At 40.6% G+C, this 27,800-nt stretch overlaps 1 protein-coding gene across 1 annotated transcript; it reads right to left on the bottom strand.

The window, feature by feature from the left end:
- Nucleotides 1-1,835: 1,835 nt before the first annotated feature.
- sccpdha.1 (saccharopine dehydrogenase a, tandem duplicate 1) lies at nt 1,836-27,260 on the bottom strand. The gene is made up of 12 exons (XM_070889211.1): nt 26,906-27,260; nt 23,121-23,230; nt 21,454-21,534; nt 20,263-20,392; nt 18,270-18,319; nt 16,151-16,281; nt 14,942-15,059; nt 12,161-12,280; nt 11,970-12,026; nt 10,310-10,421; nt 6,578-6,659; nt 1,836-2,187 (listed from the first exon to the last, which is right to left on the bottom strand). The coding sequence occupies exons 1-12, from the start codon at nt 27,090-27,092 to the stop codon at nt 2,082-2,084; spliced, it is 1,284 nt and encodes a 427-aa protein (XP_070745312.1). The 5' UTR covers nt 27,093-27,260; the 3' UTR covers nt 1,836-2,081.
- Nucleotides 27,261-27,800: the final 540 nt, after the last annotated feature.

Here is a 27,800-nt window from a genome sequence, read left to right as displayed (position 1 = left end):
ATCCCAATTTCCCTAACACAATTTCCCGCTTTACAAGGATATCCTTCAGTTCCTCCTTCTCATTAGACCCTCTGTCCCCTAGTATTTCTGGAAGGTCATTTGTGTCTTCCTTCGTGAAAACAGAACCAAAAGTATTTGTTTAACTGATCCACCATTTCTTTGTTCCCCATTATAAATTCACCTGAATTTGACTGCAAGGGATCTACATTTGTTTTCACTAATCGGTTTCTCTTCACATATCTATCGAAGCTTTTGCAGTCAGTATTTGTTCCCAGCAAGCTTCCCCTCATACTCTATTTCCCCCCTCCTAATTAAACCCTTTGTCGTCCTCTGCTGTATTACAAAATTCTCCCAGTCCTCAGGCTTGCTGCTCTTTCTGGCCAATTTATATGCTCTTCCTTGGATTTAACACTATCCCTAATTTCTCTCGTTAGCCATGGTTGAGCCACCTTCCCAGTTTTATTTTTACTCCAGACAGGGGTGTACAATTGTTGCAGTTCATCCATGTGATCTTTAAATGTCTGCCATTGCCTATCCACCGTCAGCCCTTTAAGTGTCACTCGCCAGTCTATTCTAGCCAATTCACGCCTCATACCATCGAAGTTACCTTTCCTTAAGTTCAGGACCCTAGTCTCTGAATTAACTGTGTCACTCTCCATCTTAATAAAGAATTCTACCATATTATGGTCACTCTTCCCCAAGGGGCCTCGCACAAGATTGTTAATTAGTCCTTTCTCATTATACATCACCCAGTCTAGGATAGGCAGCCCTCTAGATGGTTCCTCGACATATTGGTCGAGAAAACCATCCCTAATACACTTCAGGAAATCCTCCTCCACCGCATTGCTACCAGTTTGGTTAGCCCAATCAATCAATATGTAGATTAAAATCGCCCATGATAATTGCTGTACCTTTATTACACGCATCCCTAATTTCTTGTTTGATGCTGTCCCCATCCTCACTACTACTGTTTGGTGGTCTGTACACAATTCCCACGAGCATTTTCTGCCCTTTGGTATTCCGTAGCTCCACCCATACCGATTCCACATCATCCAAGCTAATGTCCTTCCTTACTATTGCATTAATTTCCTCTTTAACCAGCAACACCACCCCACCTCCTTTTCCTTTCTGCCTATCCTTCCTAAATGTTGAATACCCCTGGCTGTTGAGTTCCCAGCCTTGGTCACCCTGGAGCCATGTCTCTGTGATGCCAATTACATCATATCCATTAAGTGCTATCTGTGCAGTTAATTCGTCCAGGTCCCAAGCTCTGGAATTCCCTCCCTTAAACCAGGTTTGCCTGCTCCTTCTTTAAAGATGTTTTTTCTTCACTCCTAAAATCCTGCTTTGGCTTGCCATTCAATTTTTGATTATGCCTCGGCAAAGTGTTTGAGAATTTTTCTACATAAATGCAAATTGTTGTTAATACCTTTAGGCCCATATGGAAGGTTCTGGGACATTTACAATATGTTCCATCTGGATTCTAACATTTATTTACGTCTTGTAATTTTAGCTTACCCAAGTAAGGGTGACTGCTGTTCATGGGATCCAAAGTTTCAGCTGAAAGAGTGATGCAGGCACACTGACAGTTTTGGGCAAATTGCTCAATTTTTTCCCTTCTCACTATTTTAACCCCAGTTTTGCTTTCTTATTCACGAGGGAAGGATCTTTGAAAGCGTGCTTATTTGGATTTATCAATATTATTATAAAACAGCCAGGCAACCTATACAAGAGTCTTGCATTCTGTCTGGTCATATAATGCTTCAACTTTTTCTTAACAGCCTGAATGCAAATAAAATCATTGTAATTCAACTAAAAAATATACAAGAGTCAACTTTAGTAGTGTTACATTCAACAAGTTTAATTGCCATTAGAACAGAACACAAGTATAATTTTACTCTATCCACAAGAAATCGTCTCTGAAACAGTTTATGCTTCTTGGTCATTATACTGCGATATGGGCAAACAAGCTGCTGCTAAAAAGCGGTTAATTAAAGGTTTCCTACTGAGTGCAATCTAGTCATTGTAGTAAATAGCAGGACTAAAAGTACCACATTCTGAAAGGACACTGTGTGGAACAATTATCTTTCAGGCTTGCTGATAACAGTGAACTCAATGCCATGCTTGTTCAGTCTTTCAGTCAGGGTGGTCCGAGAGAATGCTGCTCCAGGCGAGTACACCCCACCCCTATAAAAAGATGGAAAAAAAAGTTACGTTTGAAACAAACTGACAAATCTGTACTCAGGACCCTGAATCGGAGGATGTCCCGACTCTCCTCAAATCTATAGCAATTAGTGCAGTCACTGGAAGGCCGGGCAAGCAGTCGCCAGAGGACAGCACAGTACTCCTCTGGGAATCTATTCAAATGTATGCAAAGCTTATTGAAATATGCACATGTACCAAAACATTTAATGTCTACAATCGATAGTGCCAATCACTCACACGAAATTAAAGAAAAACATCAGAGGCAAATAGCATTTAATTTGTAATGGACTTCAAAAATGAATAAATAGTTGAAAAATCCAACAAAGTGCACTTTGGTAGAAATAACCTGCATGATGATAGTCAAAATGGAAATCATGTCAGCTGTGGTACTAACACCATAAGGCATTGCAAAGTTACACACATAAGAACATAAGAAATAGAAACAGGAGTAGGCCATACGGCCCCTTGAGCCTGCTCCACCATTCAATAAGATCATGGCTGAACTGGACTCAGCTCCACTTCTCTGCCCACTCACCATAACCACTTATTGTTTGAATAAATTTAAAACAGAAATAGAGTGTTTCTTAATGTCCCAACTTCCACAGCTCTCTGAGGCAGCAAATTCCACAGATTTATAACTTTCGGAGAAGAAATTTCTCCTCATCTCGGTTTTAAATGGGCGGCCCTTTAATCTAAGATCATGCCCTCTAGTTCTAGTCTCCCCCATCAGTGGAAACATCCACCCTGTCAAGCCCCCTCATAATCTTATACGTTTCGATAAGATCACCTCTCATTCTTCTGAATTCCAATGAGTAGAGGCCCAACCTACTCAACCTTTCCTCCATTGTAAGGGGAACAAATAGGCATTTCTGCAGCCGCAATCGAGACTCCAGGATGGTGTGTTGCCTCCCTGGTGCAAGGGTCAAGGATGTCTCGGAGCGGCTGCAGCACATTCTGGAGGGGAAGGGGGAACAGCCAGCTGTCGTAGTGCATATAGGTACCAACGATATAGATAAAAAACAGGATGAGGTCCTACAAGCTGAATTTAGGGAGCTAGGAGTTAAATTAAAAAGTAGGACCGCAGAAGGTAGTAATCTCAGGATTGCTACCAGTGCCACGTGCTAGTCAGAGTAGAAACTGCAGGATAGCTCAGATGAATACGTGGCTTGAGGAATGGTGCAAGGGGGAGGGACTCAAATTCCTGGGACATTGGAACCGGTTCTGGGGGAGGTGGGACCAGTACAAACCGGACGGTCTGCACCTGGGCAGGACCGGAACCTATGTCCTAGGCGGCGTGTTTGCTAGTGCTGTTGGGGAGGAGTTAAACTAATATGGCAGGGGGATGGGAACCTATGCAGGGAGAAAGAGGGAAATAAAAAGGCGGCAGAAGCAAAAGGTAGGAAGGAGAAAAGCAAGAGTGGACACAGGGAAATCAAGGGCAAACATCAAAAAGGGCCACAATACAACATAATTCTAAAAGGACAAAGAGAGAGTGTTAAAAAACAAGCCTGAAGACTCTGAGTCTTAATGCAAGGAGCATTCGTAATAAGCTGGATGAATTAACTGCGCAGATAGCTATTAACGGATATGATACAATTGGGATTACAGAGACATGGTTCCAGGGTAACCAAGGCTGGAAACTCAATATTCAGGAAGGATAGACAGGAAGGAAAAGGAGGTGGGGTAGCGTTACTGGTTAAGGAGGAGGTTAATGCAATAGTAAGGAAGGACATTAGCTTGGATGATGTGGAATCTATATGGGTAGAGCTACAAAAGACCAAAGGGCAGAAAACATTAGTGGGAGTTGTGTACAGGTCACCAAACAGTAGTAGGGAGATTGGAGGTGGCATCAAACAGGAAATTAGGGACACGTGCAATAAGGGTACAGCAGTTATCATGGGTGACTTTAACTTACATATTGATTGGGCTAACCAAACTGTGGAGGAGGATTTCCTGGAGTGTATAAGGGATGGTTTTCTAGACCAATAGGTCGAGGAATCAACTAGAGAGCAGGCCATCCTAGACTGGGTCTTGTGTAGCGAGAGAGGATTAATAAGCAATCTGGTTATGCGTGGCCCCTTGGGGAAGAATGACCATAATATGGTAGAATTCTTTATTAAGCTGGAGTGTGACGCAGTTAATTCAGAGATTAGGGTCCTGAACTTAAAAAGAAACTTCGATGGCATGAGACGTGATTTGGCTAGGATAGACTGGTGAATGATACTTAAAGGGTTGACGGTGGATAGGCAATGGCAGACATTTAAAGATCACATGGATGAATTACAACTATTGTACATCCCTGTCTGGCATAAAAATAAAACAGGAAAGGTGGCTCAACTGTGGCTAACAAGGGAAATTAGGGATAGTGTTAAATCCAAGGAAGAGGCATATAAATTGGCCAGAAAAAGCAGCAAACCTAGGACTGGGAGAAATTTAGAAGTCAGCAGAGGAGGACTAAGCGTTTAATTAGGAGGGAGAAAATAGAGTATGAGTGTAAGCTTGCATGGAACATAAAAGCTGACTGCAAAAGCTTCTATAGATATGTGAAGAGAAAGATATGTGAAGACTAATGTAGGTCCCTTGCAGTCAGAATCAGGTGAATTCATAATGGAGAACAAGGAAATGGCAGACCAATTGAACAAATACTTTGGTTCTGTCTTCACGAAGGAAGACACAAATAACCTTCCAGAAATACTAGGGGACCGAGGGTCTAGCGAGAAGGAGGAACTGAGGGAAATCCTGGAAACGGTGTTAGGGAAACTGATGGGACTGAAGGCCGATAAATCCCCAGGGCCGGATAGTCTGCATCCCAGAGTACTTAAGGAAGTGGCTCTAGAAATAGTAGATGCATTGGTGGTAATTTTCCAAAATTTCATGGACTCTGGATCAGTACCTATGGATTGGAGGGTAGCTAATATAACCTCACTTTTTTAAAAAAAGGAGGGAGAGAGAAAACAGGGAATTATAGACCGGTTAGCCTGACATCGGTGGTGGGGAAAATGCTGGAATCAATTATTAAAGATGTAATAGCAGCGCATTTGGAAAGCAATGACAGGATCGGTCCAAGTCAGCATGGATTTATTTCCCTTTGAAAGGGAAATTATGCTTGACAAATCTTCTGGAGTTTTTTGAGGATGTAACTAGTAGAGTGGATAAGGGAGAACCAGTGGAAAGTATTTGGACTTTCAAAAGGCTTTTGACAAGATCCCACACAAGAGATTAGTGTGCAAAATTAAGGCACATGGTATTGGGGGTAATGTATTGACGTGGATAGAGAACTGGTTGGCAGACAGGAAGCAAAGAGTGGGAATAAACGAGTCCTTTTCAGAATGGCAGGCAGTGACTAGTGGGGTGCCGCAAAGTTCATTGCTAGGACCCCAGCTATTTATAACATACATTAATGATTTAGACAAAGGAATTGAATGTAATATCTCCAATTTTGCAGGTGACACTAAGCTGGGTGGCAGTGTGAGCTGTGAGGAGGATGCCAAGAGGCTGCAGGGTGACTTGAATATACTGCATCTGCCATGCATTTGCCCAATGTGGATAAATGTGTTATAAACTTTGGTGCCAAAACAGGATGGCAGATTATCTGAATGGTGACAGATTAATAAAAGCGGAGGTGCAACGAGACCTGGGTGTCATGGTATGTCACTGAAGGTAGACATGCAGGTACAGCAGGCAGTAAAGAAAGCAAATGGCATGCTGGCCTTCATAGCGAGAGGATGCGAGTATAGGAGCAGGGAGATCTTACTGCAGTTGTACAGGGCCTTGGTGAGACCACACCTTGAGTATTGTGTGCAGTTTTGGTCTCCTAATCCGAGGAAGGACGTGCAGCGAAGGTTCGCCAGACTAATTCCCAGGATGGCAGGACTGGCATATGAAGAAAGACTGGATCGGCTAGGCTTATACTCACTGGAATTTAGAAGAATGAGAGGGGATCTCATAGAAACATATAAAATTGACAGAACTGGACAGGTTAGATGCAGGAAGAATGTTCCCGATGTTGGGAAAGTCCAGGAACAGGGGACATAGTCTACGGATAAGGGGTAAGCCATATAGGACCAAGATGAGGAGAAACTTCTTCACTCAAGAGTTGTTAACCTGTGGAATTCCCTACTGCAGAGAGTTGTTGACGCCAGTTCGTTGGATATATTCAAGAGGGAGTTAGATATGACCCTTACGGCTAAAGGGATCAAGAGGTATGTAGAGAAAGCAGGAAAGGGGTACTGAGGTGAATGATCAGCCATGATCTTATTGAATGGTGGTGCAGGCTCGAAGGGCCGAATGGCCTACTCCTGCACTTATTTTCTATGTTTCTATGTTTCTAAAGCTTCAAATATTTTACTCTAGTCAAAGTCATGAAACTCACCGATTCGGCAGAGACTTGGGTTCCCAGAGTATTGTGACAGCTGCCTGTACCATAGCTATCGGGGTAGCGACATAACCAGGTTCTGTGAAATAAAATAAAAGAGCAGCGAGCTTTGAAATAAGGCAGACAAAAAAAGTAATGCTTTGCACTATAGAAAATGCATCTCGAGTCTCATCACCAAGAGCATGCAGAAACCAAGCGCAGACAGCGGAAAGAGCATGCGGCAAACCAGTCCCACCCACCCCTTCTCTCAACGATTATCTGTCCCACCTATGACAAAGACTGTGGTTCTCGTATTGGACTGTTCAGCCACCTAAGAACTCATTCTAAGAGTGGAAGCAAGTCTTCCTCGATTCCGAGGGACTGCCCATGATGATGATGATGAGGAAGATGACACACATAAGCAGATATACATTGTTTTCTTTAAAAATATACTTTTGCCACTTTTGGAAAGTGGTGGAGCCCAGTGGAGGGGTCGGGAGCGGTGGTCGGGTAGAAGCAGAGAAAGGGACCAACGAGGAATGTCCTATGAATTCCATGGAGAGAGGGCCTGTGGGAAGGTGGACAGTAGGCGTATGTCTGTGTTTGTATATATGTACTAGGTTAATGCAGCGTGGTCTCCAGTCGTCTTGGATCCCCTTGCCACTGGACCAAGACCTTGCTCGGTCAAGCCTGTCTGGTGACTGGTGTGCAATATCCACCCCACATTAAAAGAATTCACGCAAAGACATCTTCCACCGCTTAAAATGAAGTTCGGGATCTGGAATGTCAGGACACTCATGGACAATCCCAACAGCAACAGACCAGATAGTCGTTCTGCCATTGTTGGCTGCGAACTCAGACACTTCAAGTCATCCTTGACTCCGAGAGACTGCCTAGGATGATGACTTTTGCCACTCCATGTTCCCTCACCAAAAAACCACCACCACACAGGGGGAAGCAGCAAAGACAATAGTCATCAGGTTACACGAGTAGAGCAACTTTTTTAAAATGTGCAATTTGTACACCAGCCTTTCATTTATGAATCTTTTGCTACAAGTATTATTGACCTCAAAGTAGTCCAATTTAATAAAATCCCTAAATAATGAGCAGAGAAAATAAGTTTGGAAAAAAATTCCCTTGAGTATCTATTCAAATTACTTTTTGATGTAAATCAACTGCAAGGTGATTAAAAACATGACAAAGTGTAGAATGTAATATTTTGTAACAAAAATGAATGCCAGATCTACTGAAAGGATGCAAGGCTTTACAAAGAGTGTGACAGCTGGTAGGAACTAACAGACAGAAGCAAATAAGCTCCATTGTGACGATTCATTTTCAATGAATTTATATTACGTATCCAACAATTCAATTGTCAACACAACCAATGATTGCTGTACAAGAGTAAGGTTCACTAGTGACAGGGTCACAGACATGCACTTCAAGATGATGAAATATAGAAAGAGTTTGCATTTCCCAGTGCTACCACCTTCATGGAAATTTCCGTTTCTTCACTGGGGTAAATCCACAGATAACTCAGTGCGGATCCCTGCCCTATCACATGGGAAGCAAGATACACAGGCAAAGAATTCCCAAAGTTGCCTCATCTGTGGGATTTCCAGTGTCCAAGGCAACTACAAAAAAAAAAGGGCCACCATTCTATTGCAGTGGGATGCAGACAGCAGGCTTGAAGAAACTAAAAAAAGAATGATATGGGTGTGTGGAAATATCAGAAAGGCTTAAGCAGTCAGTTCAGATCTGGGGGTCTAAAAAACTAATAAATTCTCTTGCACAAAAAACAAGCCGGCGTTAACCTCAGGGTCAATGAGTTAAGAGATGAGGTAAAGTTGTAAAACAGCTGGGAAGCTACAGGATAATAAAGCCAAATTCAAAGGAGTCGCCCTGGATAAGAGATAGTGTGTAAATACTGAATGCTAATTAATAAAGTTCCAGCAATTGCAAATGACCAAACAAAAGGTCAGGTGTAGGAATAACAGATTGAAGGCCAACGGACAGGAGGGAGTTACCAAAACAGGACCAGCTGTGGAGACAGCAAGGGGTGGTAAGAAAGGATTTCATTGATCAAGATAATGTTCACACAAGGGAAGGGAGACTCCAGACTTGGTAATAACTTGGAGGCGAGAGACAAGTTGAGATAACAGCAGAATGTCTCTGTATCTTGTAGAAACAAGCAGGCAATTTTTAGCAACACACATGGTTAACTGAGAGACAAAAAAAAAATAAAGATAGACAAGCTCGAACAGTCCGGAGCGAGAACCCGGGAACAACACTCAACAGAAGCAGGGACCAGGGAGCGACCCTTGAAGGAACAATGTCAGGACCGGATTGATCACCCGGGACATATCGGGTAACTATGAGAGTATGTTGAGTTAAACAAAGTTAGCATTTTGATCGGAAAGGAACACCTTTTCTACAGAGTTAAACAAACAGAATAGAAGTAGTGAGTCTTGTACTTCTTTTGTATCGGAGAATTAGAGTATAAGTAGTGAGTCTTGTACTTTTCCTGTATTAAACGAACATTAAACGATACTGTCATTTGTCTAGTGTGTAATTTGGTATTTAACTCGGGAACCATCGCCGGCAACTATTAGTCACACGACTAGTGAAATTGCCGCTTGCGCAACAGGGTGTAAACAAAAAGCACAAAGACACAACCGAGAATGTTATATGGGGAGGGAGATTAAGAAGCAGAGGGAAAGTAAAGCATTATAAATGCCATCTTATATTTTAAGAAATTTCTGTAGAAGTGAGCACAAATCATGGGAAGTTTCACTGTTTCTTGGCGTGCTTTCAATCATGTACAATGGAAAGACAGAAAAACAGAACAAAAATAATGGGAGAAGAGGAAGTAATGTGATGTACAAAAAAGTCCAATCAGATTACAGGAACAATCAGTATTTTCTTGACTCTATCCTTTTTCAGTCTCATCACCGATTTGGCTGCCTGTTTTGATCTTCTGCTCAACTAGCATTATTGTGCTCAGAGCAACACTGCTGTGTGTAAAAAGAAAAGGAAGGATTGCATGCAAGTGGTGCCTGATCATTTCTCTCAAACGTCCCAAGGTATTTCAAAGAATTATATTGAAGTGCACACACAGTTATGTAGGTAAACGTGGCAAAGCAAGGTTACACAAGCAGCTACGGTTTAATAACTATTGATGTGTTTTTGGTGGTGGTGAACAGTCCTATCTCAACCACCACCAAGACAACTCTCTTGTGTGGATCAGCTTCTCAACTGCATACAGCTTTTAATGTTTTGTAAATGACAGAAATTCATTAAAGAAAATGCAAAGACGTGACTATATACTGTAGTCTGGAACTCACTCAAAACATATTTAAAATATAAATTAAAATTCACTTCCATCTCCCCCTTTCTATCCTGCTCTACCCGGATTTGTGCGGCCTTCTTTTGGTCCATGTACTAGTGCCATGTACTACTTGCTCAACCCAAGCCTCTGCAAATAACACTGTTACCATCCATAATGGGTTTTCCTTGGATTTACCCTCTGCACTATGCCTACATCAGGAATACGGCACGTGGGAACAAACATCCCAACACTCCATCGTGATAAACAGCTACCCGACAGTTTTAATTTACACAAATATCTACCTACCTATTAGTTGAATTTGTGCAGTCTATTTTTCATCACGGTAAGCCTCCACAAAAAAGGGTATAGGAAGAGGCGAGTATTTCAATGTCGTAAGATTAGTTTATATAAAAAATTGGCCGTACCTGGCCCTTTCACTTGAGTGCAGATTTTTACTGAAGGTTTTCCTTGCTGTGGATCTTGGTCTTCTCTATACCCTTCACCAAAGAACATAAAGCTGAAAGAGGTCCCCGCCATCTGCAAAATACAAATAAGCTTTTTTAACTCAATTTATTTCCATTTGTTGCAGATTCTTCTTCTCTGGTTTGATTTAGACTGTGCAGCCTCAGATTTCAATTTGCTTTGCTCCTTTCCATATATAAAGTAAGCCATCAGGGCAACTTGTCTCAATCCAGTTAAGTGCTGCAAAGTGAAAACAAACAACTTTGTGCACTACAGAGGGATATATTGCTGCCTGTGCTATGTCAGGGGCATAGTCTGAAACCATTTGTGTCACAAGAAAAGTAATTTTACTGCACCTACATTACATGTTCCAATGTGCAAATGTAGCAGGTATCAGTTTGATATAAAAAATTTTAAAATGAGAGAAGTTGATACAGCTGCTTATACGGGATCCTAGGTTTTATACATGGAGACATGGAGTATTAAAGCAAAAGAGCTAATACCAAACCTATATGAATCATTGGTTAGGCCTCAGTTAGAACATTGTGTCCAGTCTTGGGTACTTTATGAAGGGTCTCAAGGTCATGGAGAGGGTACAGAAGGGATTCATTAGGATGATACCAGAGATGAGAGGATTTAGTTATGAGGAGAGACTAAAAAATCTGGCTCATTTCATTAGAACAAGGAAGATTGAGAAGATCTGATAGGAGTGTTCAAAATTATGAAAAGATTTTTTTTTAAATCAAGAAAAACTATCAGTGAGTCAATAACTGGAGGGCAGAAATTTAAGATCATCACCAAAAGAATGATGAGAGGTTGCAGGAAGTCTTTATGTAGGGGGCTGTGAGGACATGGAATGGCTTAATCAGAAGCAATGGTGGAAGCAAAATCCATAATAGCTTTTTAAAAAAGGAAATGGATAAATATTTGAAAAAAATAAAAATTTTAAAAAAAGGTACAGGACAAGGGACAAAGTGAACAGCCCTTTCAGAGACCAGCTAGATGAGTGAAAGATCAAATAGGCTTCTTCTACCTTGTAAGATTTTGTGATTTACTGTCAGACTCCCTTTTTACTTCAATTAATAGTTTACTACTTAAAATATCTTCTCATAACACAGATTTCATTTGAAGTTCATACATTACATACAATATATACACAGTGAAATGGTTTGAAGTCTGATGTTTTCCAAATTAAAAAAAAATAAAAATTAATATACTTTGGACAGTCAGGCAGTTCAAAGAACTGTGTTAGTCCTCCACCACATATAATTACATAGGATATACGGCACAGAAACAGGCCATTTGGCCCAGTCCATGCCAGCATTTATGCTCCACTCGAGCCTCCTCCAGTCTTTCTTCATCTAACCCCATCAGCATAACCCTCTATTCCCTTCTCCCTGATATGATTATCTAGTTTCCCCTCAAGTGCATCAATAACATTTACTTCAATCACTCCCTGTGGTAGCGAGTTCCACATTCTCACCACGTTGCTGCACGAGGAACCAGGCAGAGATAGTGAATAGACAGATATCTATTTGAAAATTTAGGATTGATGATGGCATTAGTGTTAAACAAGCTCAAAACAAAGAAAACAGAAAGAGGGCAAGGGGAAAATGAACATACCTGGTTTTTGGTTGGCCCTTGCTTTGTAAAATATCCAGCTGAGAAAAACTCTGGATACTGCATGATAAAACAGAAGGCAATAAAAATTATACAGACCAGTACATACCCAATAAATGTTAAAATATTTAAATTACAAAAATTGAGGTTGTAATAATATTTGTGTGTGCAAATCATAGATCCAAGCCACTTACTTGGATTAGAAGTTTTCTTCCCCAGCGACACTGTGTGAAACACCAGAAGAAGAAGCCAGCTACCATCAACAATATGACTGAGCCAATTCCACCCACGGTAGCATAAGCACCATACTGGACCTAAAGTAAACCAGTTAAGCAAAGACATCAAATGGGGCTGTAACAACTAATTATAAAATGCATTGAAGGAATTCCCAAAAGTGGAAAAGGTATATTAATGGACACAACTGTAATCATAATGAGTGTAATGTATGCACTGGTGAGTGGCTTAGCCAGTCATGTGATGTTCACTAGACTCAATAAAACCCCAATTATTTGAGTTTAGGCTCTTGGGTGTGCAGTTGTGAGCCTGGATGAACGAACTGGTAGTGCTCAGTTTGCTAATAAACCAGCCAATTCTGTGTAGCTATGAATTCTTAAGTAAAGAACCCATGAAGCAAATACACTACAATGAGTTTTGAGAAATGCTGTACACCATCCATTGAACATAAATGTGTTCATGAAAACAGATGCTCGACATCAAATTGCTGCTTTCTTAAATTCCCTAAAGATCATGCTCTCCCTTTTCTTGTGTTCTCTCCACTTCAGATACTAACAATATACATCACCACATGTGCCTATACAGACATACCAAATAATTGAGGTGGGCTGCCCAAGGTCGACATCCCTTCTTGAAAAACTCAAAACCATTTAACAATCTTCTGTTTTCACTACCGCAGTTTACAGATCCGTCTTTTTCTTATGTGCTGTGTATGTATGCACATACAAGTTTTCTCCATTTCCCTTTGTTCTAGTCATCTGTAATATCAGAGTACTAAAAGAGATAGCCATGGAAATAGTGGATGCATCCGTTGTCATCTTCCAAAATTCTATAGATTATGGAACAGTTCCTGCAGATTGGAGGGTGGCAAATGCAACTCCACTATTTAAGAAAGGAGGGAGAGGGTAAACAGGGAACTATAGACCTGTTAGCCGAACATCAGTAGTAGGAAAAATGCTAGAGTCTATTATTAAAGATGTGATAATGGCACACTTAGATACTATCAACGGGATTAGACAAAGTCAACATGGATTTATGAAAGGAAAACCGTGTTTAACAAACCTACTGAGTTTTTTGAGGATGTAACAAAGAATTGATAAGGGAGAACCAGTGGATGTAGTGTATTTGAATTTTCAGAAGGCCTTTGATAAAGTCCCACATAAGAGGTTAGTGTTCAAAATTAAAGCACATGGGATTGGGGGATATATATAAATAAATAAATTATTTGAATAGGGAATCAAATGTAATATTGCCAAGTTTGCTGATGACACAAAACTAGGTGGGATTGAGAGTTGTGAGGAGGATGCAAAGATGCTGCAAGGCGATTTAGATAGGTGGACTGAGTGGGCAAACACATGGCAGATGCAGTATATCGTGGATAAATGTGAAGTTATCCACTTTGGTAGGAAAAACATAAGGACAAAGTATTATTTAAATGGTGATAGCTTGGGAAATGTCGATGTACAAAGGGACCTGGGTGTCCTTGTACACCAGTTATTGAAAGCAAACATGCAGGTGCAGCAAGCAGTTAGGAAGGCAAATGGTATGTTGGCCTTCATTGTAAGAGGATTTGAGTACAGGAGCAAGGATGTCTTATTACAGTTATACAGGGCCTTGGTTAGACCACACCTGGAGTATTGTGTGCAGTTTTTGTCTCCTTACGCAAGAAAGGATATTCTTGCCATAGAGGGAGTGCAGCAAAGGTTCACCAGACCGATTCCTGGGATGGCAGGACTGTCGTATGAGGAGACATTGGGTCGACTAGGCCTGTATTCACTAGAGTTTAGAAGAATAAGAGGGGATCTCATTGAAACATAAAATTCTGACAGGGTTGGACAGAGGATGTTTCCCCTGGCTGGGAAGTCGAGAACAAGGGGTCACAGTCTCAGGATACGGGGTAGGAAATTTAGGACCGAGATGAGGAGAAATTTTTTCACTCAGAAGGTGGTGAACCTGTGGAATTCTCTACCACAGAAGGCTGTGGAGGCCAAGTCACTGAATATATTTAAGAGGGAAGATAGATAAATTTCTAGACACAAAAGGCATCAAGGGGTATGGGGAAAAAGCAGGAATATGGTGTTGAGATAGGAGATCAGCCATGATCATATTGAATGGCGGTGCAGGCTCGAAGGGCCGAATGGCCTACTACCGCTCCTATTTTCTATGTTTCTAATATCCTTTCTTTATTGTTTTAATACTTTTGTCCATTACTTGATGGAGATGATCGGTTACACCATTGCACTTATGATCCCAGTGTCATTATTCCCCATCCTCCCCCCTTTTTTTGATTGTATTCATATGCCCGTCTGCCTCTTATTTTTCAGTTTTGAAGGCCCACACCCATAACATTAACTTGTCTGTTCTCTCCATGAATGCTGCCTGAACTGTCGAGTGTTTCCAGCAGTTTTTATTTGAAGACCTTCCTCCCTTGTACTTGAGCCAAAGATGATCATGGAGAGTCCATACAAGCCTATAGGCTGAATGGACATCTCTTTTTTTTTGGCAGGAGACAAATCCAACAAAATTATACAGGCTCTGCAACAGCCAATTGCGTTTGTAATTATTAGAGCAAGCAAAACAAAATATATCAGTAAGCCTCAGCTTTTGGGGATTACGAGAATTGCATATAACCTGTATAATTTTTAACATTTCAGCCAAGGTCAAAATTTTTAATAAACTAAACAAGACCATGAATACCAATACAGAGATAAAGGATTTAAGGAAACCAAGAATATACTTACAGGACTTTCCTGCAAGTTCTCATACAAATAACGCTGTGTGCGTTTGACTACAGAGGCATCAGATCCCATGAATGGGATAGCATATTGATTCATTGTGTTACTATGAAATACTGAACCTCTGAAGGAAAAAAAAACAATAAGCTCAAGGAAGTCTGTAGTCAAATATGTAGATTTATGCCACACACATACACAAACTGATCTTTTCATCACTGGCATATTCTTTATCTGAAGAAACATATTTTACATTTTACACTAGACATTTAGGTGCATTTTTAGAAAACTAAGCAATAATGAGTCAAACCTATACAAGTTCCTTGCCATTTGGGATTGTGAACCAAGCACACACCTTGCGGTAAATCTAAGTCCAGCCACACATCTCAATGAGCATTTATTTCATGTTAATGTATGCAAAATTGTGCACTCAAGCAGAAGATAAAAGAAAATTTGGAAACCAGAGAATGAACAGATAAAATATTGTTGCTAGCTAAATATAAAATGTTCATGTTTTTAAACTAGATAAAGGGGCTCAAATGTTAGGGAGCATAAGTTGAAAATTACGATGTCACATAATATACTTATGGAATAAATTACCAGTGAAAGCTATGGAAGCAACATAAATAGGTTCAAGATGCAGCAAAAATAGGGGGAATGGGGGCAAGGAGCGAGAGAATGACTAAGGACTGAAATATTCAGTGAGAAGCTGGGTTCGAATTAGTCAAGAAGGAAGATGTTTGTTGGGTCCAATGTCTAGTTTCCTCAAGTCATGCAAAGGGGCGGGGGTGGTGACGACATCCAGAGCCAGTCAAGAAAGCATTAAGGGCACAGAGTCGTATTATATTTTTACAATTTTGAGAAATTGTAGAAATGTCTAACTTAAAGCTGCTACACCCTTTAGTTGTCAAATATACTATCCCTTTCAAAAGCAGCATTTTTGAAAGTTCCTCATATGCAGTTAAACATCTACAATTTAGTCAAATGAGACATCACTGAACTGGATTCCATAGAGAGTGCAAAATATTGTATACGGATTGTATACTAATGTACAATAGTCAACAGAATATAATCCCCCACGTAATTACATTCAGCTTCAGTGCATGACTTGTCCAGTTGGGCTGTATAATACTGTTATTTCCATGGGGGGAAAAAAAGATAGGTATCAACCTTAACTAAACAGCAATAGATTTTTTACATGGAATTTTATTTTCTCACCTCCGTCTTAGTTTGGCCCCAATAACTGGGAGGGGTTTATGTCCAAACTGCCTTCTCAGTTTCCTCAGGTTATCCTGATCAGACATTCCATGGACTGCTGACTGCCAAGTTCCATCATGAAAACTTGCACCCTATTAAGGAAGCAAAAACCTCAAACTAAAGTGCTTAGAGACAGTTCAAACCCTTTCTTAAATCAGTCTGCCTAATTATCAAGGTCAATCTTTAAGTCGTTGAAAATACAGTGCATTCCTTTATTAAAAACTTGCCAATATCGATTTTCGCCTGGCATACAGTTACTGTAAAATTCATATACAATAGCATCCACGAAGGGATGGTGACAACTTCTACAATAGAGCCCGTTTTATCTGAAGAAACATATTTTATATTTTACACAGACATTCTTATGTGCATTTTAGAAAACTAAGTAGTAAGTCAGACATTGAGAGGGGACCTCATAGAAACGTTTAAAATTCTGACGGGGTTAGACAGGTTAGATGCAGGAAGAATGTTCCCAATGTTGGGGAAGTCCAGAACCAGGGGACACAGTCTAAGGATAAGGGGGAAGCCATTTAGGACCGAGATGAGGAGGAATTTCTTCACCCAGAGAGTGGTGAACCTGTGGAATTCTCTACCACAGAAAGTTGTTGAGGCCAATTCACTAAATATATTCAAAAAGGAGTTAGATGAAGTCCTTACTACTAGGGGAATCAAGGGGTATGGTGAGAAAGCAGGAATGGGGTACTGAAGTTGCATGTTCAGCCATGAACTCATTGAATGGTGGTGCAGGCTAGAAGGGCCGAATGGCCTACTCCTGCACCTATTTTCTATGTTTCTATGTTTCTATTATTCAAGTCAATTATGACAAGTTCCTTGCCATTCGGGATTGTGAACCAAGTGCGCACCTTGGGGTAAATCTAAGTCATATTTAAAGGAGGGATATACTTACATTGGAGGCAGTTCAGAGGTTTACTAGGTTGATTCCTGGGATGAAGGGGTTGTCTCATGAGGAAAGGTTGAGCAGGTTGGGCCTGTACTCATTTAGAAGAATGAGGTGTGATCTTATTGAAACATAGAAGATTCTGAGGGGGCTCGACAGGGTAGATACCGAGAAGATGTTTCCCCTCGTGGGGGAAATCGAGAACTGGGGGCATAGTTTCAGAATATGGCATCACCCACTTAGAGATGAGGAGGAATTTCTTCTGAGTGTCGTGAAGCTTTGGAATTCTCTACCCCAGAGAGCTGTGGAAGTGGAGTCATTAAATATATTCAAGGCTGAGATAGACAAGATTCTTGAGCTATAGGGGAGTCAAAGGTTATGGGGAACAGCCAGGAAAATGGAGTTGATGCCAAGATAAGATCAGCCATGATCTTATTGAATGGCGGAGCAGGTTTGAGAGGCCATATGGCCTACTCCTGCTCCTATTTAAAAAAATGTTCTTATGTTTGAAACATTCGGGACTTCTCCCAGTGTCCTGGTCAACATTTATCCCTCCCAACATCACTAAGAACAGAGTACCTAGTCACTTATCCCATTGCTGTTTGCAAGACCTTACTGTGTACAAGCTGTCTGTTTCATTTATCTATATAACAGTGAATACACTTCAAAAGTAATTCATTCACTGAAGAGTTTGAGAATTATACAGATTGGAAGCAGGAAAGCAATCAATTAATCTAAAAACTAGGCTTCTCAAATACATCTCTAACAAAACCATCTTAAATTGTATAATCTTTTAAAATAGAGAAACCAAGGTTGGGTTTCAAAATATATAAAACCAAAAAAGGAATCACAAACAGCATGTTTAATATGCAGTATGTAATTTCATATTTAACGATTCAGAAAATTATATGGTTAATAGCTAGCGATGATAATAAGTTTTGCACTTCCTCCACGTGTCACACTTACTTCCTATAATGCTCTCCCCAGTATTGTTCTCAAGTAACAGATCCTCCAACTCAACCAGAGCAACACCAAGGGAGAGCTGCTAATGTAGATTAAATCTGATCTGCTACACTAGTTAATTGGATGTAAACATGCAACGATATAAATGCCAGTGTTCATCATTTCAAGAACACTACATTATGGTTCAGAAAAAATGGTCACTATTAACAAGGGACAAACCTCAGGTCCAGTCTGTACCAATAGGAAGCCCTCAACGGCAGTCAGAGTACCTGAAAAGTAAAAGTATTGATGAATAACCTTATTCTCTAATGCATCTGCTTTTAAAAAAGCCCCAAATCATTGTTTAGTTATAATTTAAAGATTTTCCATAGTTCTGAACCATTTACAAAAATTAGGTTACATTTGTGGCTGTAAAACCATCAGCATTTGAACTATAAAGAGAGTTTGAAGAGCCAGTGATTGTTCAGTCTGGAGTAGAGAAGGTTCAAGGGAGTGAGTATTCAAGGTTCTTGAGAGAAAAGATAAATTGAACCCCGATAACTGCCACAAGTTTTAGAACTAGTGGATATGGCCAGAGAAGACAGAAGATGCACCGGTTAGATTTAACTACACCGACACTTGTGAATACGTAGAATGAACTGACCAGGGCCGGCAGATAATGTAGAAAAATTTCAGGGAAAATTAGACATATACTTAAGGGAATGGGCAATTGAGATGCATGTTTTAGGAATTGGTCAGAATGACTGCTTAGTGCTTTCTAGTCATTTTTTCCCTTATACATCTACATTAAAATTTAAAACATTTTTAAAACAGATGATTTAAACAGACAACCAATTCATTCTAATTAAAGAATTTAATAACTCACTACAAAGTTGTAAGCGAATTATCACCCTTCCCCAATCCTGGAAGGAAGTCTATATTCCAATTATCCAAATAATCTCATCTATCCGCTTCAGGAAAAGCACATTTTTATGAAAAGCAGAACAAGAACAAAGTAAAATAACAAAAAAAATTTAAAACGACAAACAAGTGTGTTGTAAGGAGATAAACAGCACGAGAAGCCAAACAGTATAAAGGGATTAGTAAATTAATTATTGTTAAAAGGTAGTCATATATTAATGTACAATTGAGACAGAGATGAGGAAAAACTTCTTCAGTCTTTGGAATCAGTATATTCAAGACAAAGATTGATAGATTTTTGGATATTAAGGGAATCATGGGATATGGGGATAGTGTGGGAAGGTGAAGCTGAGGTCGAAGATCAGCCATGATCTTACTGAATGACAGAGCAGGCTCAAAGGGCCGAATGGCCTACTCTGCTCCTATTTTTTTATGTTCTTATGAGACTAATGACCAAACTATTTCTAAGGTGCCCACAGAATTCAGAGCAGCTCAGTTTACTTGAATTGGAATCTTTCAAATCGGGAAATATATCAGATTACAAAAATACTGGATTACACTTTAAGCCATGAATGTGGTATTCCAAACAGATACCAAGTTAGGTACTATCTTCTTAAAAAGGTTATCTCATTTGTACACTTCGGGCTATTCCCCAAGGATCGAGGATGAAGGCTGGCACGTAACTGTTGACATCTTCACAGCCTTTGCTAATATTGCTCAGTAGCCAGATGGCGTACTGTGTTGACGTTCAGCTCAGGTTGGCACATCAGCAGTGTGCTCTTCCAGCTGGATAGCTTTCTCCATTCACCCCTGGGCTCACCTTAATTTAGCAACTAATTACCTGATGTATACCCAAGTCCATTAACATTTGTATTTGAACTTGGCACTCAAAAATAATTTCCAACAGGCAACTTGTTGGTATCACTGTACATTATTGGTTACATCGTGGCTTTTCAGAATGTCTGGAGCTGCACAAGTCATTAAATTCTAGCAAACAGAAAATGATTTGCACTTTAGAATTGCATCATAACAAGCAAAATTCCCTGCTGCCTAGTTTTATTATCCATGATCAGAAAAGTACACCTTATTTTTGTCATTTTTACAATTATTCTAAGTTGCAAATAGCAGCATCAGGCAATAGAGTGACGTGATGCATTGGTGCACCAACACATTATTAAATGGTATATGGTTCAAAACCACAACTCCCGATGCAAAACGGTCTGAATGGTACTGAAGGACATGGGTGCTCTACAACTAAAGCAATGCAAATATTAGAGTTATCATCATTTACAAGTTACTTATTGTAAATTACCTTTCAACTGGTTCCTGGTATAGAGTATACCCATATCTGCTGGAATGGAATCAAACCCACAGCTTCCAACCACATACACTCCTTTTTCAGCAGCTTGGCTGTCATATTTTAGTTGCATCCCTTCCAAATACTGTGAATAATAAAACATTGCAAGTTTTTTTTTAAAGTTACTCAACTATACCTCTGCATTGAAGAGCTAAAAATATGAACAGTCAAATGTGAAATGTGACAAATGCTGGAAATCTGAACTAAAAACATAAAACGCTGCAAGTACAGAGCATTTGAAAGACCAAATCAGAATTCCAAATAAAAGGGTCTCACCCAAAAAGGTAACCTATTGATTTTGGGTGCTAACTGACCTGTTTTATGTTTCTCACAATTATGAGAGTGTTTTTCACTATTCCTGCTAATGTATTAGTAGGTAGCTGACCAACCTACCAAAATCAAGAGTATGTCTACACCAAATTTTGTTTAATTAAAAGTACAAGCAAGCACAAAATTTACATCATAGTTTTTCAAACAATGGTAAATTATTGCTCAAATAATAAGAAATATTACATACACACAGGAGGTCAATGTCTGAAGAGAGAAAAGAATAGGTTGTTTTAGGTACAGACTCCATCAAAACTGGGCATTCTGATGAAGGGTTTCTATCTGAAAAGCAAATCCAGCTTCTCTCTTTGGGTGCGCATTTCCAATTTTTTATTCCTGATTTTCAGTACTTGCAAATTATCTCTTTCTCTAAAATGTATGGCTCCACAGTTAGAGGTGATCAATAATACACCAAACTTTGAGCTACTAAAAATATAATCCCTCCCATAACCATTGCGACAATATCTGATCACATGGACAGTGGGACTGGTCAAAAGTGTACGATACCATCCTCAGCTTTATCAATTTGGATTTTTGACCACAGGTCTAACCAGATTGCCACTTGTAAACAATGCTTGTATAATATAATAACTGATTAAGTTCAAAAGGACTGCGCCAATGCCTTTAATCATACATGGCAACTAGTGTTTGTAATGTCTGCGGATTCAGGATTAATGATAGGAGATATACAAAAATACAAGGGAGTATTTGGAAAATGTTGAAAGCTTCCTGAGAAATTCATATAAAACAGCTTTTTAAAATTGGAAATGGCTTAATTAATATCTGATCATTTCTTAAAAGAGAGAAAAATATCAATACCTGGGGTTCACCACTAATATCAACACAGTGGGTTCCATTTTCAACGCAGGCCTTCACCACCGGCTCGCCAAAAAACCTGTACTAATAACAGATAGTCTGGTGTCAGCTACTGGCAACGTCAGATTGGATCATTACGCTTTTGAGTGTATTTCATTGTAAAAAGGACACATACTGCCATTTTGAATAGCTCAAAATAAAGTCTATGTTAAAAATACTTTAACTTACACACAAACGCATGGGCTTCAGGTCATTTTACACAATAATTAAATTGTCAATCTTTTGGTTAAGATCCAAGCCATTAAAAACACAAATGTTGTCTTGTTTGATTTATTTATAATGTATGCAAGGACTGAGTAATACCATATTGATTTTTGAATAAAAAAATATTCCATTCTTTAGTTTCTATTACAGAAATCTTATTCAGATAATAGTGCAACAAATACTGAAATATTACAATTGAATTGTGCAAAAGGTCCAGACTTTTATATTATCTTGCTGTCTATGTCTAGGGGCTTTTACACAGTACCTCAGCAACAATGAATACGCATTCTAATGCACATTACCAGCGCTTTAAAAAAAAAGTTGTCTGCATTATATGTATTTTAATCATAAAATGCTAGCTAATTTCCAACAATGGTTTTAAAATGCTAGCTATTAATGGCACTTCTGCTTGGTGAGCCCCCTCATTATCTTATGTTACGATAAGATCACCTCTCATTCTTTTGAACTCCAATGAATGTAGGCCCAACCTATCTTCATGTCAACCCCCTCATCTCCAGAATCAACCTAGTGAACCTTCTTTGAACAGCCTCCAATGCAAATATATAATTCCTTAAATACGGAGACCAAAACTGTACGCAGTACTCTAGGTGTGGCCTCACCAATACCTTGTACAGTTGCAGCAGAACTTCTCTGCTTTTATACTTGATCCCCCTTGCAATAAAGGCCAACATTCCATTTGCCTTCCTGATTACTTGTTGTACCTGCATGCACACTAACTTTTTGTGTTTCATGCACAAGGACCCCCAAGTCTTTCTGTACTACAGCACTTTGCAATTTTTCTCCATATAAATTGTAATTTGCTTTTTTATTTTTTTCTGCCAAAGTGGATAACCTCATATTTTCCCTTATTATACACCATCTGCCAAATTTTTTCCCACTCACTTAGCCTGTCTATATCCCATTGCAGAAATAGCAAGGCCCCAGCACCGATCCTTGCGGCATTCCACTAGTCACTGTTTGCCAACCGGAAAATGACCCATTTATCCCGACTCTCTGTTTTCTGTTAGTTAGCCAATCCTCTATCCGTGCTAATATATTATTCCCAACCCCGTGAGCTTTTATCTTGTGCAGTAACCTTTTATGTGGCACCTTATTGAATGTCTTCTGGAAATCCAAATACACCACATCCACTGGTTCCCCCTTACCCACCCTGCTCGTTACATCTTCAAAGAACTCCAGCAAATTTGTCAAACATGATTTCCCTTTCATAAAACCATGCTGACTCTGCTTGATTGAATTATGCTCTTCCAAATGTCCCATTTGAATTCAAATTTGATTATTCTGAAAGATACTGCAAATACATTAAATTGAATAAAATTGACAAGACTACACTGCTCCAATAAGGCAAACAGATTTCCTGCTTTTGTTGTCAAAAGTATACTTACTGGTCCTACGCAGTTGAGGATCACCGATCCCTGCTTGCACATTTCAGCAAGTGAGAGTGGATCATTTACATCACAGATTATAGATTCTTTAGACTTTAGTTCCGGAATTCCTGAAACAAGAGCATTATTTTTGTTCCTTTATATCTGGAGATACATTTTGCAAAATAATAATGTTTTTCTCCTGTAACAAAATGCAATATATTTTATTCAGACTGGGCACAGTGGGATATGTCAAATACAAATCCACTTTAGAAATGTATTGTACTATTTTACTTTCTTGGTGTGTTTTTGCACACCTTAGTGATACGCCCAATGTCATCATCATCATCGTAGGCAGTCCCTCAGTACCTGAGGAAGACTTGTTTTCACTCTAAAAATTAGTCCTTAGGCGGCTGAACAGTCCAATAGGAGAACCACAGTCCCCGTCACAGGTGGGGCACTTAGTTGTTGATGGAAAGGGTGGGTGGGACAGGTTTGCCGCACGCTCTTGCCGCTGCCTGCGCTTGATGAGACTCGAGGTGCTCAACGCTTTCCCGGATGCACTTCCTTCACTTAGGGCGGTCTTTGGCCAGGGACTCCCAGGGGTCAGTGGGGATGTTGCACTTATCAGGGAGGCTTTGAGGGTGTCCTTGCAACATTTCCTCTGCCCTCCTTTGGTTCGTTTGCCGTGAAGGAGTTCCGAGTAGAGGGCTTGCTTTGGGAGTCTCGTGTCTGGCATGCCCAATGTGGCCTGCCCAGCGGAGCTGATCAAGTGTGGTCAGTGCTCCAATGATGTCTCTGCAAGATCCTACAAATCTCCTGGGAGGACAGATGCACCAACATTAGCGTCCTCGACCAGGCCAATATCTTCAGCATTGAAGCACGCCCAATGTAATATTAAAACAGCATATAAATCTCCTTTAATAATACGAGGGTGGAGACAAAACAATCTACATTAAAACAAGTTTGAAAGAACATGCATAGTCATACAGCAGAGGCACAAGCTTATTATTCTACTCCTTTGAATTTCCAAACTCAGTCACGTTCATGTACTGAGTGGAAAGCAGGTACCCATCCCCCCATGATGTGGGGAGGGAAGAAAAGAAAAGCTCATCATTTGGCTGCAAAGCTCCCAGCAGTCAGGTGAAAAGCAACACTGGCTGTGGCCTTCAAGGAGCTCCTCTGCCTTACTACAGAAAACAAATGTATACAAAATAACAATTTGCAGCTGGGACTTAATCAGATTTTAAAAAACAAAAAGGTTATTTATGTTTTGGCATTGCTGGTCGTAAAGGAGCTACTATTTCAACTGTAGCACAGACAATTCAACTATCAAGTATCCTACTATCTTACCATGGCTAAATTGTGAATCTGAATGGCTGAGCAGACTGCAGCTGCAGGGTACTGTGACAAAGCACAGTGTCAATGACATGTTTATTATTCAACTGGACTTGCAGATAGGAGGGTTCCAAATGCAATTATGATTGAAATTAGAGAATTTGATTCATTAGTTTCTTAAACATAAATAAAAGTTGGGGTGACCGAAGCTATACTACTTAGCTCCAGCCAGGAACACCATGCCCTCGGGAGTGATCCCACTACCCTTGGATGCTCACTCGTGCTCAACTGCTCGATCTTGAGGTGATCTTCAAACCATGCATTCAGACCATCGTCAAGACTGCTTCCTTCCACCTCAAAACATTGCTCATCACCATCCCTACGTCACCCCCAATGGCACTGAAACTTTCATCCACATCTTTGTACCCAATCCCACAAAACCTCCGACTGATCACCTGAATCCTTGCTAACTTCCCTGGGCTTAGTTCTCCAGCGCACAAACTTCAACATCATCTTCAAATCCCTTCATGGTCTGGTTGATGGTGGTTCATCCCCACCATCAACATTCTGGGGAGTCACCATTGACCAGAAACTCAACTGGATCAGCCGCATAAATGCTGTGGCCACTGGAGCAGTTTACAGGCTGGATGTTCTGTGGTGAGTGGCTCAACTTCTGACTCTAAAAGGCCTCGCCACCACCTACAAGGCACAAGTCAGGAGTGCGATGGAATACTCTCCACTTGCCTGGATGAGTGCAGCTGCAACAAAACTCAAGATGCTCAACACCTTCCAGGACAAAGCAGTCTGTTTGATAAGCACCCCATCCATCAGCTCAAACATTCACTTCTTCCAGCACCATCCTACCATGGTTGCAGTATGTACTGTCTACAGGATGCAACGCATCAAGTTGCCAAGGCTTCTTCAGCAACACCTCCCAAACCCGTGACCTCCACCATCTAGTAGGACAATGGTAGCTGGTGCATGGGAATACCATCACCTCCAAATTCCCCTCCAAATCACGCAGCATTTCGACTTGGACATATACCGTCCAAGGGATACTGAAGTTGCATGATCAGCCATGATCATATTGAATGGTGGTGCAGGCTCAAAGGGCTGAATGGCCTGCTCCTGCACTTATTTTCTATGTTTTTATGTTCCTTCATTGTCACTGGTTCAAAATCCTGGAATTCCCTACCCAACAGCATTGTAGGAGTACCTTCATCACAAGGACTGCAGCATTTCAAGGTAGCCCACCACCTACTCAAGGGCAACTAGAGATTGACAACAAATACCAGCTTTGCGATCAATGGCCACATCCTGAGAATTAAGTTTGTAAAAGTTGCTTCCTATCTTTGCAACCTCCTCAAGCCCTTCATCCTTAGCTGTGCACTCCATTCTTCCAATACTGATCTACTGCACCATCCTTCCTCAACCATCTTACCCATACACTGGATATTACACTTTAAACTTCTTTGTCTTCCTACACCTTTCCCCACCTTCAAATCCATAAGACCTAAATCTTCAATAGTGCCTTTGGTCATCTCTCGTCCTCTTATTACTTGGGTCTGACTCCCCGGGGTGCTTTGCTACATATTAAAGACACTAAATAAATGCACACCGCTCGCTGTTGGTCAAACTGCAAAAATCAATGACCAGCCCAGTGCTAGGAGTGTCTCATTTTAGTTTAAAAAATATGAGGCCTAAAATTAAACACAGCTCCTCCGTGCATTTGAATTCATTTACAATCCTTTTCACCCCTGGAAAAAAAGGGAGCAGAAATCTGACTCCAAACACAACATCGCCTTGGTGGTGACAGCTCTAGCAAAACAATTGCACATGTTTCAATAAGTTTGCACGTCAAACTCAAAAAAAGAGCATTTTATGCCTTGATAACATTTCTGCTCATAACTGGGAGTAATCAGCAAGAGATATTTTTGACCATTTTAAAATAAATTTAAAGTATGGAATAAAGTCAAAGCTGTTTTAATTATTTTTATATCCCTGGTAAAGAAAGACTTGCATTTATATAGCCCCTTTCACGGCCACCGGGCGTCCCAAAGCACTTTACAGCCAATGAAGTACTTTTTTAAAAAAAGTGCAATGCAGTAAACATGGCAGCCAATTTGCGCACATAAAGCTCCCACAAACAGCAATGTGATAATGATCAGATAATGTGGTTTTTTTAAGTGATGTTGACTGAGGGATAAATATTGGCCATTACACTAGCTCCCCTGCTCTTCTTCAAAATAGTAGCCACGGGATCTTTTATCATCCACCGGAGAGAGCAGACTTTGACGTCTCATCCGAAAGATGGCATCTCCGACAGTGCAGCGGCTCCCTCAGCACTGCACTGGAGTGTCAGCCTAGATTGTTGCGCTCATGTCTCTGGAATGGAACCCAAGAGCAGGCTGAAGTGTCTGTGCAGTGCCCCTCCCTTCCTCGGCCTACTCACTCACTCACTCACTCACCCAGGGCGCTGGCCGCCCGCTCCAGCACCTCCTCCAGTTTGCTGAGGCTCCTGCCCGCCACGGCCCATGTCAGTGGCCGCGGCGCGTCCGCCTCCGCCGCCACACGGGCCACCTCCTCCACCACAAACTGGCCTGTAAAGCCAGAGGCGCCGAAGACGATGAGGTCGTAAGCCCTGTCCGCCGCCATTAGCCTGGAAGTGCGTCTTTCCCTCAACGGCCGGCGGTAGAACGCAGACTGGGGCACTCGCGGCTCCGACTCAGCCCCGGGAGCAGCACGGCGTGGCCCCACCCTCTCTGCGTCTCTTATCGCATTCCGACAACGTAAAACACCTAGAATGCAATCTGTGCAAATATAATCTCCAACAAAAGCATTTCTGGCAGCACGCAACAAATGAGATTCACGTCAAAAACGGCATCATGTGCATCACCAACTCGTCTTTTTTCATTTCCCTTTTTGTTTTTTCTTTTGCCTTTTCTTCCTTTTTAAAATTTCCTTTATTCTCCTCACAGGCCACCTGGAATTGAGAGTTTTGTTTTTTCTCCCCCTATCAAAAACTTTCAGAATTAAAAAATATATATATTACATAATATTAGATAGTATTTACAGCAGAGAATCAGACCATTTGGCCCAACAGGACCATGTCGGTGTTTGTGCGCCACACCAGCCTCTTCAACTAACCCCATCAACATATCCTTCTATTCCTTTCTCCCTCATGTGTTTATTTCACATTCCTTTAAATGCACCTATGCTATTCGTCTCAACTACACTTTGTGGTAGCGAGTGACACATTCTCACCACTTTTTGGATAAAGAAGTTTCTCCTGAATTCCTATTGGATTTATTAGTGACAAGCTTATATTTATGGCCCCTAGTTCTGGTCTCCCCTGCAAGTGGA

Source organism: Pristiophorus japonicus, chromosome 9 (genome assembly GCF_044704955.1).
Source record: "Pristiophorus japonicus isolate sPriJap1 chromosome 9, sPriJap1.hap1, whole genome shotgun sequence".
Taxonomy (NCBI): Eukaryota; Metazoa; Chordata; class Chondrichthyes; family Pristiophoridae; genus Pristiophorus; species Pristiophorus japonicus.
Note: the sequence above shows the minus strand (reverse complement) of the source record. Positions and strands in the feature narration are given on the sequence as shown.

Excerpts from the sequence above, each read along its gene's own strand:
- sccpdha.1 (XM_070889211.1), bottom strand. The coding sequence starts at position 27,092 with ATGGCGGCGGACAGGGCTTACGACCTCATCGTCTTCGGCGCCTCTGGC. Across the intron at positions 16,282-18,269 it reads TGGTACAGACTGGACCTGAG|GGTGCAAGTTTTCATGATGG; the intron begins GTTTGTCCCTTG and ends CTTCCTTAATAG. Across the intron at positions 12,027-12,160 it reads GAAGAAAACTTCTAATCCAA|TATCCAGAGTTTTTCTCAGC; the intron begins GTAAGTGGCTTG and ends TTTATCATGCAG.